General features: G+C 43.8%; 2 protein-coding genes across 7 annotated transcripts in view; both read right to left on the minus strand.

The window, feature by feature from the left end:
• Window positions 1-3,848, minus strand: part of CEP112 (centrosomal protein 112) — a 151,708-nt gene extending 147,860 nt beyond the window's left edge. For 2 of the 5 annotated variants that reach the window (XM_056506104.1, XM_056506105.1), the window contains exons 1-4: window positions 3,757-3,848; window positions 2,958-3,078; window positions 1,866-2,056; window positions 1,051-1,199 (exon numbers count right to left, since the gene is read on the minus strand). In XM_056506104.1, coding sequence (XP_056362079.1) covers window positions 1,051-1,199; window positions 1,866-2,056; window positions 2,958-3,057 — 440 coding nt within the window. In that variant the 5' untranslated portion in view covers window positions 3,058-3,078; window positions 3,757-3,848. Of the gene's footprint in view, window positions 1-1,050; window positions 1,200-1,865; window positions 2,057-2,951; window positions 3,079-3,756 lie in introns of all 5 variants that reach the window. The other 3 variants (XM_056506103.1, XM_056506101.1, XM_056506100.1) reach the window with 2 other exon arrangements.
• A 4,043-nt stretch (window positions 3,849-7,891) lies between these two features.
• Window positions 7,892-15,841, minus strand: APOH (apolipoprotein H). 2 transcript variants are annotated; one of them, XM_056506106.1, is made up of 8 exons: window positions 15,714-15,841; window positions 14,517-14,693; window positions 12,677-12,773; window positions 11,291-11,367; window positions 10,549-10,737; window positions 9,801-9,980; window positions 9,135-9,332; window positions 7,892-8,315 (listed from the first exon to the last, which is right to left on the minus strand). In XM_056506106.1, exons 1-8 carry the CDS (start codon window positions 15,775-15,777, stop codon window positions 8,239-8,241), a joined length of 1,059 nt encoding a protein of 352 aa, XP_056362081.1. In that variant the 5' UTR covers window positions 15,778-15,841; the 3' UTR covers window positions 7,892-8,238. The 2 variants fall into 2 exon arrangements, with proteins under 2 accessions (XP_056362081.1, XP_056362082.1); XM_056506107.1 differs by lacking the exon at window positions 14,517-14,693 and having other exon boundaries at window positions 15,714-15,819.
• Between the last annotated feature and the right edge of the window lie 377 nt (window positions 15,842-16,218).

Genomic DNA, 16,218 nt, shown 5'->3' on the forward strand with positions numbered 1-16,218 from the left:
GACTTCTGAAACTACACTTGAAAATGTATTTCTTACACAATGAAATGAAACCAGAAGCAAAGCAAACACTCACTTCCTCTTGTACAGCACCTACTGAGCTTTCACTCCATGCCTAAGAGTGCTTCCTTCAACAAGGATTTCAGAGAGGTTAAACATTAACTAGACTTTAAATGGGCAAACAAGAGGAAATTCCATCCATGACTGAAATGCAGCCACATAAAGAACACAGTTCTTGATAATCAGCACAAAGTTGCACTATGTAAGAAAATTCAGAAAGTAAATACTTAAGAACAGTAGATTAAACTAGAATTTACCTAAGATTCCCACAAATTAGGACAGAATAGAGCTGAAGTTTTCCAAGTGTCCAAATGACCAGCTTGTCACTCCTTCAATCTGCAGGGACATCTCTTTCTAAGCCAACAGGAAAACAAGCCTTAATAACATGACACAATTCACCCCTTTTTCCCTGCTGTAAACAGCTCTATTCTCAGCTGACTGGGACTAAGGCTGCAGTTTAAGATCACTGGCTGCTGCAAATCAAAAACCTAAAAGTTGCTTAGCAAAACTTGCTTCTCTGCAAGTTCCTCCAAAAAAACCTGTCAGCAACAATAACAGAACAACCCCTAAACAACCCCTAAACCTACCATCTTATGCTTATATTTCTATACTATAGGGAAAAAAACCATTAAAAACTATTTGATAAAACAGCTGCTTTCAGCATTATGGCCTTAGATCACAGATGAAGGCTTTGATTTTCCATGTTAAGTGTCTCAAACTGAAAGGAGGAGAACAAGAGGAGGGAAAGAGGATAGAGAGATGTACATGGAAGATGCAAAGAAGTAAGAGAAGAAGACACAATGGAGAAAACAACAGAACAGTCTAGAAGTTCTCTTTACATTGAAGTTATCACCAGAGTTTCTGTATATAAAGCACAAACACTGATGGTAGGGCCATGAGGGAGTGCAATAAACTCACACAAACTGAGACATCCAGAGCTCACATCTATTAAACACAAATCAAACTCTGCTAAAGCAAGGACAGAAACCTCACCCATGTGCAGGAAATGTTGCTGAAGATGAGTCCTCCACAGAGGATGCATTACTGCCATGGTTTCCCAGCTCTCCCAACACCCACTCAGGTACACGGCCAGGGCTGTGGTTCCGAGCTCTTGGTGAACTTGGTTCATCAAAATAAACTGACTAGGATGAGAGCAAATGCAAAATCAACACAAGGATATAGTTACAGGACTACCTGCAGTACAAACCTTTCTTTTCCAGTGAAGTCAGTGAGGTGTGCAAATGCCACTTTCCCAACCCATGGGAATTCATGGCAACAGAGTAAATATTTTCCAATACTTACAGGATGGCTAATTTTAGCAAAAATTGGCATTGTTTAGTCACTGAAGCTGATGCAAAGGGTTGACACTGCATATTCAGTTCTTCATAAAACAAATTGCAATTTTAACATTGTCTGTGTGAATTCAATAGTCTTCTCAGGCTACTGAAGTCACCACCTTGAAGAACAATTTTCCTTTCACAAGAGCTATCCACTGATTAGAACAAAAGAAAACCTCAAGGGCCTTTTATTACATTTTTCCAAAGAACTAGAAAAACATTATCTTTCTGTTCCTTCAAACACCTATTTTCATAAGCCTCCTAACCAGAATTTTGAAGATAAAGGTCTCAAAAAGTTTTGCCCATTGAAAGGTTTTCCCAGCATCAATTACAAGAAATGCCTTTATTTATCACACACACTTCCACTCAACCCATTCAGAATTGTTTGTCACATCTGTGCCAAATCTAGCATGGAAAAGCAATTCCAGGATACATTTTAGCAAGCTTGTCTCATAAAGAAATGACACTCACCATGTAGGCAGGCAAAGTTTTCAGCATCCCTTCCTCTGGTTTTTGGCTGAAGGGGCCATTCAGAACTCCCCTCTGCAGCATGTGGAGCAACAGTTTTGCATACAAGTTTCGATTCTCCCTTCCCACTATTCCTATGCCTGCTCCTGAAGGTTTGCAGAGTTTTTTAATCCATAGTGAGCATCTTTTTCTTTCTGAAAATACAGATATATGTAGTCACTATACATTTTCAGACAATGAAAAACAAAATTGAACACATGCAGAAAACAGAAGCCATCACTGCTCACCAATTTTGTAGGGTTCTCCCTTCTACACCAAGGTTAAAACAAAACTAACTCCCAAATGACCAAGCCAAATTAAAGAAATAGCTATACACTTAGATTAAAGGTAAGTCTTTAATGATGGTTCAAATTAACATATTGCACAAACATGTTCTATAAATTCATGTTTACCAGAAGTTCACATCACTTCTGGAAACAGCATGGAATTGGAAACACCAGGAATTCTGCACTCACTGCAAGAGCTGCCATAAACTACAACTTACAGCACCCAGGAGCATTAATACTTTAAATACACAATAAATCCTTATCCCTTTAAAAAAATAAATCTCTATTTACACAAGCTTTGCTACCAGATAAGGAAATTATCCATTTGGTTACATGTTAACACATAAAGCTCTTAATTTGTGTAGCTTGTGCCCTTCATAATAACCAGCTTGTTGTAAAAATTAGATTTATACAACATCATTTATTAGCTGATGTTCCTATTATTACATATTCCTGAACAAATGTTAGCTTTATAATTTAAAAATATTTGCTATCTCAAAATCAATGCCCTTTAAAAGCTTTTTGTTTCTACTGAACTAGGTTTTCAAGACAGATGTTAATGTATTTATGCAAAAGCACATTTATATCATGAAAACAAGACAGATAAGGTCAAACAATTGCAGTAGGTACCTAAAACATCCAACTTTAGAAGTTGTGCAACCCCCTCATCAAAACTGCACCTTGTAGTGTCAGAGATGAAGTGCCTGGTTAAATTTAGTGATACAAGTACACATAATTATTGTTTAAATGCCCATTTTACCACCTGTACCTGAACTTCGCTGCAGGTTAAGGACATAGGGCTTCATAGCCACAATACAGCGATCTAATTCTGCATCCAATTTCTCCTTTATTTCGTCTTCACTGCTCATTTTGAAAGCACACAAAGTAACCTGCAAAATTAATGGCATTGATGTAGAAAAGGTCACAAACTGTTTTATATCAGTCTCTCTTCATCCTCTCAAAGATGTGCTTGGAACAATACAGGAAGTGAAACTAGATGTGCTATGTTCAAATAAACACAAAACTAAGTCAGACTCTTTGTAAGTAACAGGTACTCGGTGAAATCTACAAGCGTGTGCTTGTTGAGATTTGAAACTGAATAGCAACCACACAGTAAATATATTCATTACACCCAATTTGTATAAAACACCTCAAGGCGTTTGTGTGATACCGCATTCGTAACTCGCTATTCCTTAGAATTAGAGGTTTGGTTTTTTTAAAGGAAACGGGGGAGAAAGGAGGGGAAACAGCAAGTTATTGATAGTGACAAGTAAGAGGAGCAGGAATGCTGTCAGGACTGTTTTTAAGGAAGCAGCACGGCGCAGAGCAGCGCTGTTCGCTGCCGTTCGTGTCCCAGCCGAGCCCGGCCCATCCCCGCAGCGAACACGCTCCGGTGCCGGCGGAGCCGCCCAGCCCAGCCCGGCCCACCCCGGCCCCGCCCAGGCCCTTCCCTGCGGTCAGCCCCGGCCCCCGGAGATTCCCCCGGTGATCCCCCGGCCGTGCCCCGGCCCGGAGCGCACACACTGCCCCCGGCACCCCCCTGCCCCGGCCGGGCCCTGCCCCGTTACCTCGGGGGCTGCGGCTCGCAGGGGAAGGCGGCGGCGGCGGCGGCCGAACGTTCAAACCGGCCCCGCTCCCGGCGGCCCCGGCCCGGCCCGGCCCCGCGCGTTTCCGTTTCCGCGGTGACCGCGGCCAGGCCGGGCCGGGCGGCCTCGGGCGGGGACGGGGATGGCGATGGGGATGAGGATGGGAATGGGGAGCCGGGCGCAGCCCGCAGGGCTGCCAGGGCCCTGGGCCGGGGAGTTGTTCGTCCCCAGGAGCGGGGAAGGCGCTTGCATTGAGGAGGGCGAGGAAGGTGCTGCTGGGGCACCGCTCTGAGAGGCACTGGGCTCTTACCGGGGACAAGAACCAGGGCACGGCTGGTGCGGGGCCAGGGGAGCTTTAGGTCGGATTTTAGGGAAGGGTTTTTCCCTCAGGAATGGGCACAGCCGTGAGGCTGCCGGAGCCCCAGCAGCGTTTGGACAGCGCTGCCAGGGATGCCCAGGCTGGGATTGTTGTGGGTGTGTACAGGGACAGGGGTTGGACTGGATGATCTTTCCAGCTCTGGATATTCTGTGATTCCTGCCCGAAGTGCTGAATGTCAGCACAGCCCAGTGCGGTCATGGCTGTACCCAATGCTCCCCTCAGATTCCGTTTGTAGGCAGTTCTGGATCCGCACGGGAAACGCCTCAGGAATCCCCGGCAGAGCCTCGGGAGCTGCGAGGAGAAGCGGGAGATGCTCGGTGCAGAGCCCAGGGTGGGTTTGGCCGATGGTCAGTGCGGAGCCCTGGGTGGGTTCTGGGTTCGGCGGATGGTCAATGCGGAGCCCTGGGTGGGTTCTGGGTTTGGCTGATGGCCAGTGCAGAGCCCTGGGTGGGTTTGGCTGATGCCCAGTGCAGAGCCCTGGGTGGGTTTGGCCGATGGTCAGTGCAGAGCCCTGGGTGGGTTTGGCCGATGCCCAGTGCAGAGCCCTGGGTGGGTTTGGCCGATGGTCAGTTCAGAGCCCTGGGTGGGTTCTGGGTTTGGCCGATGCCCAGTGCAGAGCCCTGGGTGGGTTTGGCCGATGGCCAGTGCAGAGCCCTGGGTGGGTTCTGGGTTTGGCCGATGGCCAGCGCAGAGCCCTGGGTGGGTTTGGCCGATGGCCAGTGCAGAGCCCTGGGTGGGTTTGGCCAATGGTCAGTGCGGAGCCCTGGGTGGGTTTGGCTGATGCCCAGTGCAGAGCCCTGGGTGGGTTTGGCCGATGGTCAGTGCGGAGCCCTGGGTGGGTCCAGCCGATCCCCAGCACAAACTCCCGGGTGGAGAATGGCTGGAGAGCCCTGCAGGGAAGGATTTCAGGTGTTGGTGGGTGAGGAAATCAGCATGCCCCCACCTGTGCCCTCTTTGATTCATTCATTTCACCAAAATCTGTCACGGGCTTTGCTCTGTGTGTAGTGTCTAAAGCGCTTTTATCTCAAACAAGCAAAACTCTTCAACACTTCTGAGTTTGATTCAGATGCACATACACATCAAACAAGAAATGCTTACATGTGCAGTAGGAAATGGGCTGTTTTCTTTGATTTCTCAGCTAATCTTCAGCAGGAATGATTCCGTGTTTGGGCTCTTTGGGTGACTGCTGTGACAGCTACACTGGGACCTGCTCAGAGTGCCTTAAACCCACATTTGCACAGCAGCAGTGCAAAAATCAGTGATGGAGCATTTCAACCATGGTAGAATCTCAGGAGCACATTACAAGGATAATTTATTATCTTTAAATTCCAAATTTAAAATAATTTGATATATATTGAAACGCAGGACACTTTCAATCTGTGTTAATTCCATGGTAGATTCTTGCAGCAGAGTAAGGCTGCTGTGTTTCTGCATGTTGCTTTGGATTTGAATATGTCTCTGTCATACTCATCACGAAGTACTTTGAAAAACTGAGTTTGCTGGAGTATGATCAAAAAGAGTGCAAGGCCAAATAAAATCAATGATCAGAACCACTGCTCCAGGAGAAATTTCCTGAGGGAATAGATCCAGTTTCTGTGTCTGCTTCCCAAGGCAGAGCAGGGTGGCCAGAGAGGTTGGAGCCTACCTGAAGTGGTTTGACAACTGTATAACTTCTGTCCCAAGAAAAAGAAAAAGACTGAAGAAATGACTGAGGTCTTATCTCCATCCAAAGCTGCAGCCTGGACATGAGGAGCACTGATGTTCCCTGACCCTCCTGAGGAAATCACTGTAGACCCACTGATACAGAACACAAAGGTATCCCTACCAGAATACAGAACAAATTCCCAATTTGAATTGTAAAAATACAGTCATTTAAGTAAAACACATTCAGTCCTTTTTTTCACCATATTTTACCATGTTCTCTTATCTCTTTAACTGTCTCAGCAGGTTGCCACAAGTAACATGAACACAGCTTAAGGCATTTTTTTCAAACATCTCAAAAATACAGGAAAAAAAGCAGGTTTCACTGCCTCATACCAGATTCTGGAACACTTTGAGTTGCAAGACATTATTTTTCAGCCCTTCTGAGCAAATCTTTCATGTCTGGAAAGTTGTGATTCACAAACACCTCACTACTTCAAAGAGTTAACAGGTCACAGATTTTTTTTCCTCCCTCTTCTTGCTTCAGGAGAGTAGATAATAAATTCAGCATGTGAACATTGGCTCCTAAGGGTGATCCTTTCAAGTATTCCAGTGCTTCACATCCAGCAAGGAAGCAGGGCCAGCTGATTTGTTCAGTCATTATCCTGCTGCCTGGGTGAGTGGAACTGGGAGAATTTCCTTAGGAAAACCTCCATTTTCCTGGGGCAGCTGTTTTTGTACAAAACAAGTCATTTCAGGGGCAAGCAGCGTTTGAGTGGCGGTGAATGCTCAGTTTACTCCAACTTGAGAGGGTTTGCTGTGAAACACAAGTTAATATTAAACCATGTATGGTGTCTCAGCAGCTGTCCTGAACATCCTGATCCCAGAGATGGATCCCCACCACATTTAAACTGGATTTCCACATTCATTGGCTCCTGCCAGCTGAGCTATGTATGTGTTGGAAGGAGTTATGGGTATCTTGGCCTGCAAACATCATTTGAGGGTCCCACCTAAAAGTGTTCAACCAAAATATGGCACATGCTGCACCAACAAAATACTTCCTTCATTGGCCAGCATGAATTTGTCTGTCTCTGCATCAGAAAATTAAATTGTTGCTGAGTACAAAGTACTAAATACTTAATAATGGCTGCCTTAATTTCTCCTTAAAAATAGGAAGCGTAAGGGTGAATTGCATCAGTCATACTATTAAAATATTCATATGCAGCCTTACATAAAAAAAAGAAAAAAGATAATTAAAATATGTTCAGAGTTCTTTAATGGCAGCTCTACCATCTTACAAGTAGCTTGATCTTAATGTTAAATGGTCCTTTTAGAAGTTATGCAGTGGATTATTACTTACTATGGAGCTCATGCTTTTTATCAAAGAAAAGGCCTTTAAACTGCAGAGGGAACCCTGTATGACTCATGGCAATTTATTGTAAGTGTACCACAAATATTTTTCTATCACTTTCTAGTATGTTGAAATTATAATTACTTTTTCTGAATGAAAATACAGACATAAGCACAAAACTTGCCAGACTGGATCATACCAGTAAGCTGCCTGTATCATAAATCAAATTAAAAGTACAATTTACTTCAGAGCTATTTAATGACCAGAGATCAGAATTGTTGCTCAATGGTGTACAGTTCTCAAAAAAAAAAAAAAAAAAAAAAAATGAGGCTGAAGCAATTATATTGTGTAATATTGAAACCGAGGTAAAAATTAACAGTGGTTTAAAAACATTTCAGGTGAAGTTAGAATCTCAAAAACATAAATAGTCTTACTAACTTAAACAAATTCTTTTAGAAATATTAAAAACACCTTTATCTGATGCTATTGGTGTTTAAATCATGGTTGGATACTTGGCTTCTAAATTCATTTGGACATCTCAGTCTTTCTACTTACATAAATTCTGGAAAATCCCAGGCTCATGACCCTCTGACTATCTATAATTAAAGGTCCACTCCCTGTCACAGGGGAGTGGTAATGGAATCAGAACCCAGTAATTACTAATGATTAAGGCCTTTTGCTATAAATTAGCCCAGAGCTAAAGGATCTGATTGATGATTAGGTAATATTAAATAAGAACACACTAGTGGCTGAAAATCACTTTATTGTAGAGCAACTGCTGTTGAGGAGATCATTTACAGTTGCAGAAATGTTGGAAATGCAGGAAGAGAAGCAGGAGTGCAGGGATTTGGAAGGAGGCAGAGACAAGAGAATGGAAGTTAATGGCTGAGATGATGTGTTGTAGCTTGTGGAAGAGACTGGGGGAGATGGTGGCAGGGAAAAAAAGCATCCTCATGGTCCGGAGTTCACCTGGAAATTTACACTCACAGCACCTGAGTTACATTCACTGAACCCAAGTTACACTCACAGGACCTAGGTTTTCCTCTCATATGTGGAATGTTCTGTCTCAGTAAGGCTGAAATTTGGTATTGGGTTATTCCTGTGCTTCATCTTCACATGCTTTCATGTCTGAGGCATCTTTCTTCACCAGACTTGAAAAAAAGCCACGTTCTGTTGGAGACAAGTGAAGAACTTGGGTTAAATTCTTGAAACCTGACAGCTGAAAACAACAGCAAGGTGAGCAGTCAATCTTTGCATCATAGTGAAACTGTTGGAAGAAACACACTTTTATTTTCTATCTTAATAAAGCTGAGCTACCTGCATCAGAAGCCAAATGTGAGATGTTTTCATCATGCATAGGCTGTGCTTTCCCTTCGCTCACAAATGAAAATAAAACTTACGAGGAAAATTCTATGCAAGGAATATTGACAAAACAAATGCAAAACATTTCCTCTTGCTAGCAAAGTCGGCAATGTCTGTTTATTTACTCTAAAAGCCTGTGTGCCTGTGAAGCTGTTCCTCCAGCATCAATTCCTCCCCACAGCTCAGCTGCTTTTCAGCACTCTTGGTCCAAAGTGTTTTCCTGGTCAGAATAAGGAGGGAATAGTTCAGAATAGGAGGGAATATGTCAGGTTCTCAAACCTGCAGTGGTGTTCAGGCTTTATACCCCTAAAGAAGGTGCTGATCCAAGGATTTGTGAAATCCCAAAATACTTTACATGTGGTCTTTTCTTTGGGCTGGTAGTGTCTTTAAGTAACATCTTCTAGAACAGGATAGGAATTAAAGCAGGTTCTGACATAACTGTAAGAAAATTCTTGCTGGGCATTCTCTCCTCAAGCCATTTTCTCCAAAATACACAATAACTCAAATACCCAATCATTCAAATAGCCACTCAGTAGGGCTTGGAGATGAATTATGGCATTGTCCTCCATACTCAAGCAGCTGTAATTCCCCCAGCAGGAGCTGGTTCCTGAGCAGCCTGGCTCATACCTTTAAAACAGGCAGGGAGGGTGAAGTTGCCATCCACACAGGCCACATCCACAGTGTAGGCACAGGATTTTTCCTTGTTCTTGCAGAAGAAGGATACAGTTTCCCCATGCAGAATGCCATCCTTCAGGTCGTTCTGAACTCTTTTCCTCTCACCGTTGTACAATACCACAGCCTTCTTAACTGGTATTTTACATGGTGCTGGAAAAAATAAAGTTATAAGGAACAGGTTTGAAAAGGGGGTAGATTAGATCTTGTCAGAATTCTGTATAGGTGACATTTGGGAATGAAAAATGTGTCCTGCACATAGACAGAACTTCTGCTGGTATTAAAATGCTGAAGCAATTCAGACCCTGAATCATGGGATCAAAATTTTCCAGCAAAAATCCAGCCTCAGTGTAATTTCTGATGACATGAAATAGGAAGAGGAGAGGAAATGCTCAGACAGAATAAAGTTACATGGCTGATTATTGAAGTGAATTCAGATGCATCATGTCATACAACATTCAGTGTTGGCAGTGGGCTTGGATTACCAGGGCCTTGCAATTCCTTTTCTGGCTTCCTTTTGAGCACAGCTCTGGCACAGAGGAGTGACAGCTCAACAGTCAGAGCAGTCCTGGTGGCAGGGTTGGGTTTGATTGCTGGTTCCTGAGGGGTGGATGTGCTCACCTCTGCAGGCTGGCTTTGTGGACCAGTTGCCAGTGTTCTCACAGCGGGAGTGCTTGGATCCCTCCATCACGTAGCCGGGCTGGCAGCCGAAGCTGACGCTCTCGTTGTAGTGGTACGTCCTGCGCACCGCAAACTCGATGAACCCGTGCTCGATTCCTATCGGAGTGGGGCAGGTGACAGCTGGGGACAGAACCAAACACAAAGCTCTGTCAGTGTCACAGACAACTTTCATGGCGGTTCATTGCAGCCTCTTTCACAGGAAAACACAGCCAGGGGAAAGGCAGCTTGAAAACCACAACAAGTAAATAAACATTACTTGTTTTAAATACACATCTATTGCAAGCTGTGGTTATAACATGACTTAAACGTGGTGTAATTGAACTAAAAGCAGGGAAGTTTTTTGGGACTGAGGGTAAGGTTGGCTATTAGGTGAATCTGAGCACTTAGAATCAGATGTTGGCTGCACGCTGGAGGCCAAGTTCAGGTTCCCCACAGTGCACCATGTTTAGCAGGGTTTGTTTATATAACCTTTGCACCTGCAGCAAATATTTTGTCAGCCCCATGTTTTGTGCCATGGGTTAGCAATCTCCTTGATCCACGTGCCTGAATGATTGCAGAATTCACCTGCAGAATAATTGTGCTGTATGTTTGCAATTACAGCTGCAAACAAAAATCAAAATATTGTTGTTAATTTTGTATATGCAATTCCCAGGAATATTTTTGGAGTGGATAGAAGTAAGTTACTCACCCTTGCACACTGGGATGCTGCTCCAGGTGCCATTGGCCGTGCAGGTGGCTGTCTCATTCCCAATCAGGGCGAGAGGAGGGACACACTCAAACAGGATTGTGTCCAGGAAATGAGAGACATTCCCAGGATGCAGGCGCCGGTAAGAGAGGACCCCAAATTCCGGCAGCGAGGGAGGTGCACAGGTGACAGCTACAAAAGCACAGCATTCAGAAAATTAAGGCTTAAAGATCAACTAATTGTGGAATCAGGGGAGCAACATTCTTATGTCTAAATGAACCCACATGGAATCATAGCTGGCAAAGCATAATTTAAATTTAAAGTGTCAGGGGTCTCAGAGTAAGGAATTAATGAGTTTTGCTGGATTTTTCAGACCATACTACTGCTTTTCAGTCAAGTGCTTTTGCAGGATAGGTTATAGCAAAACCCTGCATAAGTACAAAGGCCTGACAATATCCTCTTTTTATACACAGGGAGGAGGAATTTGAGTGGATAAGCATCTTACCTCCAGCTGTAAATAGCATCCCTGATCCCGACCTTTTGTTCAGACCTTTAAACTGTATTTCTCTAAAACCCACACATATAAAACCAAATATGCAGCATTCTGCTTGATTTTTCCTAACCAGCTTTTGCACAGCACTAGAGGAGACTTCTGAATAAGAGTATATATCATTCTGAGCAATGTAAAGGAATATTTCTAGAATAGGAATAAGGATAGAATAGTTGTTTTTATTGAAACACATACGTTGACACTGTGGAAGAGTTCCAGTCCACTTTCCATCTGCCATGCACTGGCTCGTTCTTGACCCCACGAGGTTGTAGCTGGAAACAAACAGACCTGGTTATCAGAGCAGGGAAATCCATCAAAGATCTGTCATTTCTCATAAACAGATTAGGAATCCAGCTCTGAAATCCTTCTCTAGGTTAACCATTCCTGCTCTCAAATGAAGTTTAGAACCAGACCTGAAAAACTGTTACTATCCAAATATTGCAAAGGCTTGATACAACAAGATGTTTTGTTGTTTTAACTTCTTATTCTGTTTTACATATTAATTTCTACAAGTGATTAATCCTATGGATGTATGTAAATAGCAAATATTCATCTGTGATTGCAAATGCAAATGTTATGGTTTCTTGGGAGGAGATCCCAGTTAATTTTGGCAATTAGGATCAAATATTGGAAAGAACTCAGACCTCTTAAGAGCTAAAGTCACTGAAGTGCATTATTATATTTTAATCCCAGACATTTCAATTTCCATATGCACATTACATACTTCTCTCCATCCTCTGTATCCACACTGTTGACATCTGCTCTGAGTTTTAAAGAGATATTCATCATGTGTCTGGCATTTCAATATCATACAGCTGAAAACCAGTAAATTAGAATTTAAAAAAATCAAATCAAGTCCCATTGCTACACTTGGTGTCATAGTTGATTATATTTATTTTATATAAGGATATCTTGCTTCCCTTTTACAGAAGGAGGTTGTTGAGGCTCTTGACACTTTTCAGTGAGCTCTAGGCTGTGTCTCACCTGTGACCTTCTAGGTAAGCCCTCATTAATTACCCAAGTACAATTAAATTCCTGCTGCTATCAAATGCTTCCCTGTATTTGCCATAACTATTTTTTAAAATGCATCTTTTTTCCTAAGGGAATGGGTAGCCCTGAGGAAAAGTGCATTTACTACAGGAAAGTTAGGATTTACCTCATGTTTTCATTTACTGAGCTTGGAAAGGCACAGAAACACATTTTCCAGTCTTCAGAGCCCAACAGCATAACTTGATGGAGATTATCTACTCTCTGCTGAAGGATTTCATCTCATGATGTAATAAGAGGATTTGAAAAGCAGGGGAAAGCAGTCCAGAATAATTTTTTTGCATAAAATCTCTGCTATTTTGGTGGTTTCTGTATTTGTAAGATTTTTCTTTGGAGTAGCAAAGCTCCATAATGTTATAGCCAAGAGTGAAGCCAGAGGTGGATCACCAGACAGGCTTTTTTTTTTTACGATTTCTGAAATGTAGATGAGTTTTTATGTGCATTTTTCAATGTTCTCTGTCTTGCAGTATGGCAGTGGGTGAGATTACAATGTGATTTATGTTTGTTTAGTAGCATGAGGAAGGGAACACTTACCCTGGATCACATGAAAAAGTTACAGAACTCTGGTACTGTAACTCTTGAAAATCCATTTTCCCATTCTTCAGGGGTGGAGGAGGGGGACATCTCTTTGCTGTTTATTAAATATTTAAAAAGGATCATATTATTTCATGAGACATGACATAAAAATTTCATTATAGTGGGAACAAGTAGATCATAAAGGTTCATCCTCGTGTCTTTCACATTTCTCTGCTCCCATGTACAACATTCCACAAGTCTGGCTGTTCTACATTTCTATCAAAATGCAACTTTTTGTGATTAAATATTTTTAACATTCAATTGCCTGAGGAATGTAAATTCTTTGCAATGAAATTGTGATAATTGATAAAAGATTCGTGTTAATCATAGAAGTTTTGGAGTTAGTATAAACCAGAATGCTTAGATAAGACATAGAGAAAGGGAAATATATTATTAAAACCTATTTAAATCTCCCTGTTATGCTGAGTAATAGTATTTGATACCAGTTTGTAAAACAAGGTTTTCCCATGGCCTGAAAGATTTTGCAAAATCAGATTTCCTGCCTTTGTGTAATCAATTGCAACCTATCTACTAAGATCAGACTTCCCAACTTCTGCCATTCCTTATCTACCAAGACCAGGTGGTTATTTATGAGACTTGACAAACTGTCCAGAGATTTCACATCACCCAGAGGTCCCACAGAAGTTTTTTTGACCACCACTGCTTACCTGGCAAAATTATGACAACAAAAACATAACAATTATTGATTAGTATGAGGAAACCCTGCCATAAAAAGGAGCTGCAAACCAGAGTTTGGTGGAGCATGGAGTGGGCAGTGACCTCCCCATGCATCCCCAGCACTGCATTGCCCTGTCTATATAAAATAAAGCAATCTAAATATTGTTGAATATCAACACTTTTGTTTCTCATGTATAACAAAGTGACAATGCCTCTGAGGGATGCAATAATGCAGAGTTCTCAAGCAGCATGGCTGTTGGGCTGGGGAGGTGAAGTTCACCCTGCCCAGCTCCAGTCTCCATCCCCAGCAGGAGCAGGGGCTAAGGGCAGCTGTGGGCTCTGATCCTCTCATCACCACCCCTCTCCCACTGCCTGCTGCCATCCAACACGGGAGGGAAGAGCTGCTGGAGAGGGATCTGCTTAAAGCCATCAGCTCCTCCCGCAGGATGGAGGCTCTGTGTAAATCCACGTGCAGACAGGTGTGGGAGTCCAGAGTGTTCCTCTGGCTTCCCTGGAAGGTTTAAGACCCCCCTGGCAGGGTCCCCAAAGACCCTCGAATGAGACCCAGGTGTCTTGGGCTGGATTTAGCTGCTTGGAACAATTTACCCACATTGAGAGAAGAAATGCAAGCTGCAAAAATAAATAGAGTGTAAATTAGACTGTTTGTTAGAATGTAGAATTAGCAGATTTCTAGAATGTTTGTGATAAGGGACACGTGGCCAACATGGAGAATTGGGGGTGTGGATACCTCTTCTTCCTTCTTCTCCGTGTCATCCATGCTGGGTGACACGCTGGCACTTTTAGATTGGATGAGGACAGAGCTGGACCATGTAACAAGATTGTATTGTATTGGGGGTCATCTGTAAATACCTAGTAGGTAATTTAGACTATAAAGGCAGATTCTGCCCTGGAGGTCTGGCGAGCAGACCGCTGTTCGCTGGACAAAGCATTCCTGAGATAAAGAACAATAAACAACCATGAAAACCCCTAAGAGCAGCTCCTGCAGTCTCTCATGGGCGGGCATCGGGAAGAGCTGGGATTCAAACCGCCTGCACGTCCTGCAGAGGTGACCCCAGGTCCGAGGAGACCCCTGGGGCTGCGCAGGCAGGCTGGTACTCACGCAGGCACAGCAGGGTGTTGAAGCCCCACTTGCCCGTCGGCAGGCAGGTGTACTTCCTCTGCCCGCTGTTGGGCATGAACCCGGGCCGGCAGCTGTACTCCACTTCCTCGCCCACCTCGTACACCTTTTTGTCCACATTGAGTGTGGCAAACAGCACTTCTGGTGGCCTGGGGCACACTGGAGGAAAGGAATTTACAAGAGGTTGGGTAGAAAATTGGTGGTGTTTTTATTTCTCAGCTGTTGTTGTGAGTTATAGTATCTCCCTGCCCTGAGCTGTCCTTTTGTCCTCCTGAGGCAGCTGATGGCTGCCATAAGTATTAGCCAGCAAAAAATGTCTTCTTCTTCTCCCAGTTAGATTTTGTGTCACTTTTTAAACTAAAACTTATTTTTCTTTCAAAATAGATTTATGAAAGTGGTGCACAAAGTGAGTCAATTAAAGTAAATTACCTTGGACAAAACAGGGTGAGAAGGACATAGAAGCAAACAAACACCTTTCATTTTTAATCCAAATCAGTTTGGAGGGGGTCAGCCTGAAATCAGGTATTCTTGTAATTAAATTCCTTTTTTTTTTTTTCCCCAATTTTTCTGTTCACTGGGGTAAACCCTCTGTTCCATGAGCCAGCTCTGCTTCCCAAACAGCTTTAACACGGTGACAGCAGGAACAGCTCATCAGCCAGAGGGTGAGAACAGGAGGGAACAGCGAGGGAGGACGGAGGGTGCAGCCTGAGCTCTGCTGAGGACATGGGGAGAGGCTCCTGCTGCTATGGAGGGGAGAGCACAGCGGGACACGGAGCTCAGGATGGAGAAAGAAATGTCAAACACAGGGACGGGACACGGGCAGTGCCCAGAGCCCAGGGGAAAGGAGGGGAAAGCGAGGCAGGAGCTGTATGCAGGGGTGAGCAGCTGAGCAGGGATGGAGCAGCTTAATTCCTGGCACCCAGGCAGCCTGGATGCCACAACATCTGTCAGCATTTCTTCTGCTTTCCTTCATTTTATGCTTTTGTACACAGCCACTCACCTCAGCACAGAGAGGGGAAAGAACAGAAAGTGAAAAGAGAAGAAAAGCTTTCAGAGAAAAACCCTGCTCAAAACACTTGACAAGGATTATCTAGAGGCTTTAAAATCCCGGTTTTTTCTGCAGTTTCCCCCGTTCCCACCTGAGCATGGGGCTGTCAGCAGGAGGTGGGAGTCACTCACCTTTGGACGCCAGAGCACAGTGGCTCAGAGCCACAAGGCACCCGAGCAGTGCCAGGGGCTGCATCCCTGCCAGTCCCGAGTCTGAGCGCCCCCAGACCAGGCTCTGCCCTTAAAAACCCACAAAAGAGTGGTTACATATTAACTCTGTGTTCATTCCCATCCCAGTAAACAGAAGATAAAAGCCTCCTTGTGTCGTTGCTAATAAAGGCTGAAACATCCATCACATGTCGGGTTCGGGGCATAATGCAGGAATTCAGATGGCAATTTCTGCTCCTCTCTGGTTGTTTCTGCAGAGCATCTCCTGTTGGGACCGATGGTGTTGGGGAAAACAGTGTTCTCAGCATCTGTAGAGGATCAGGATATTTGGAATGCAAAATTGGGTTGAATAATAGAACTGTCACTCTGAGGCTCGTGTTTGTCACTGGAGCGTGGACATTGCTGTGTACCAAAGAGTCCTGGTAGTTGTAGCAAGATCATTTCAAGGCAAAATGACCCGTTTTGGAGT

This window comes from Oenanthe melanoleuca, chromosome 18 (assembly GCF_029582105.1).
Source record: "Oenanthe melanoleuca isolate GR-GAL-2019-014 chromosome 18, OMel1.0, whole genome shotgun sequence".
Lineage (NCBI taxonomy): Eukaryota > Metazoa > Chordata > Aves > Passeriformes > Muscicapidae > Oenanthe > Oenanthe melanoleuca.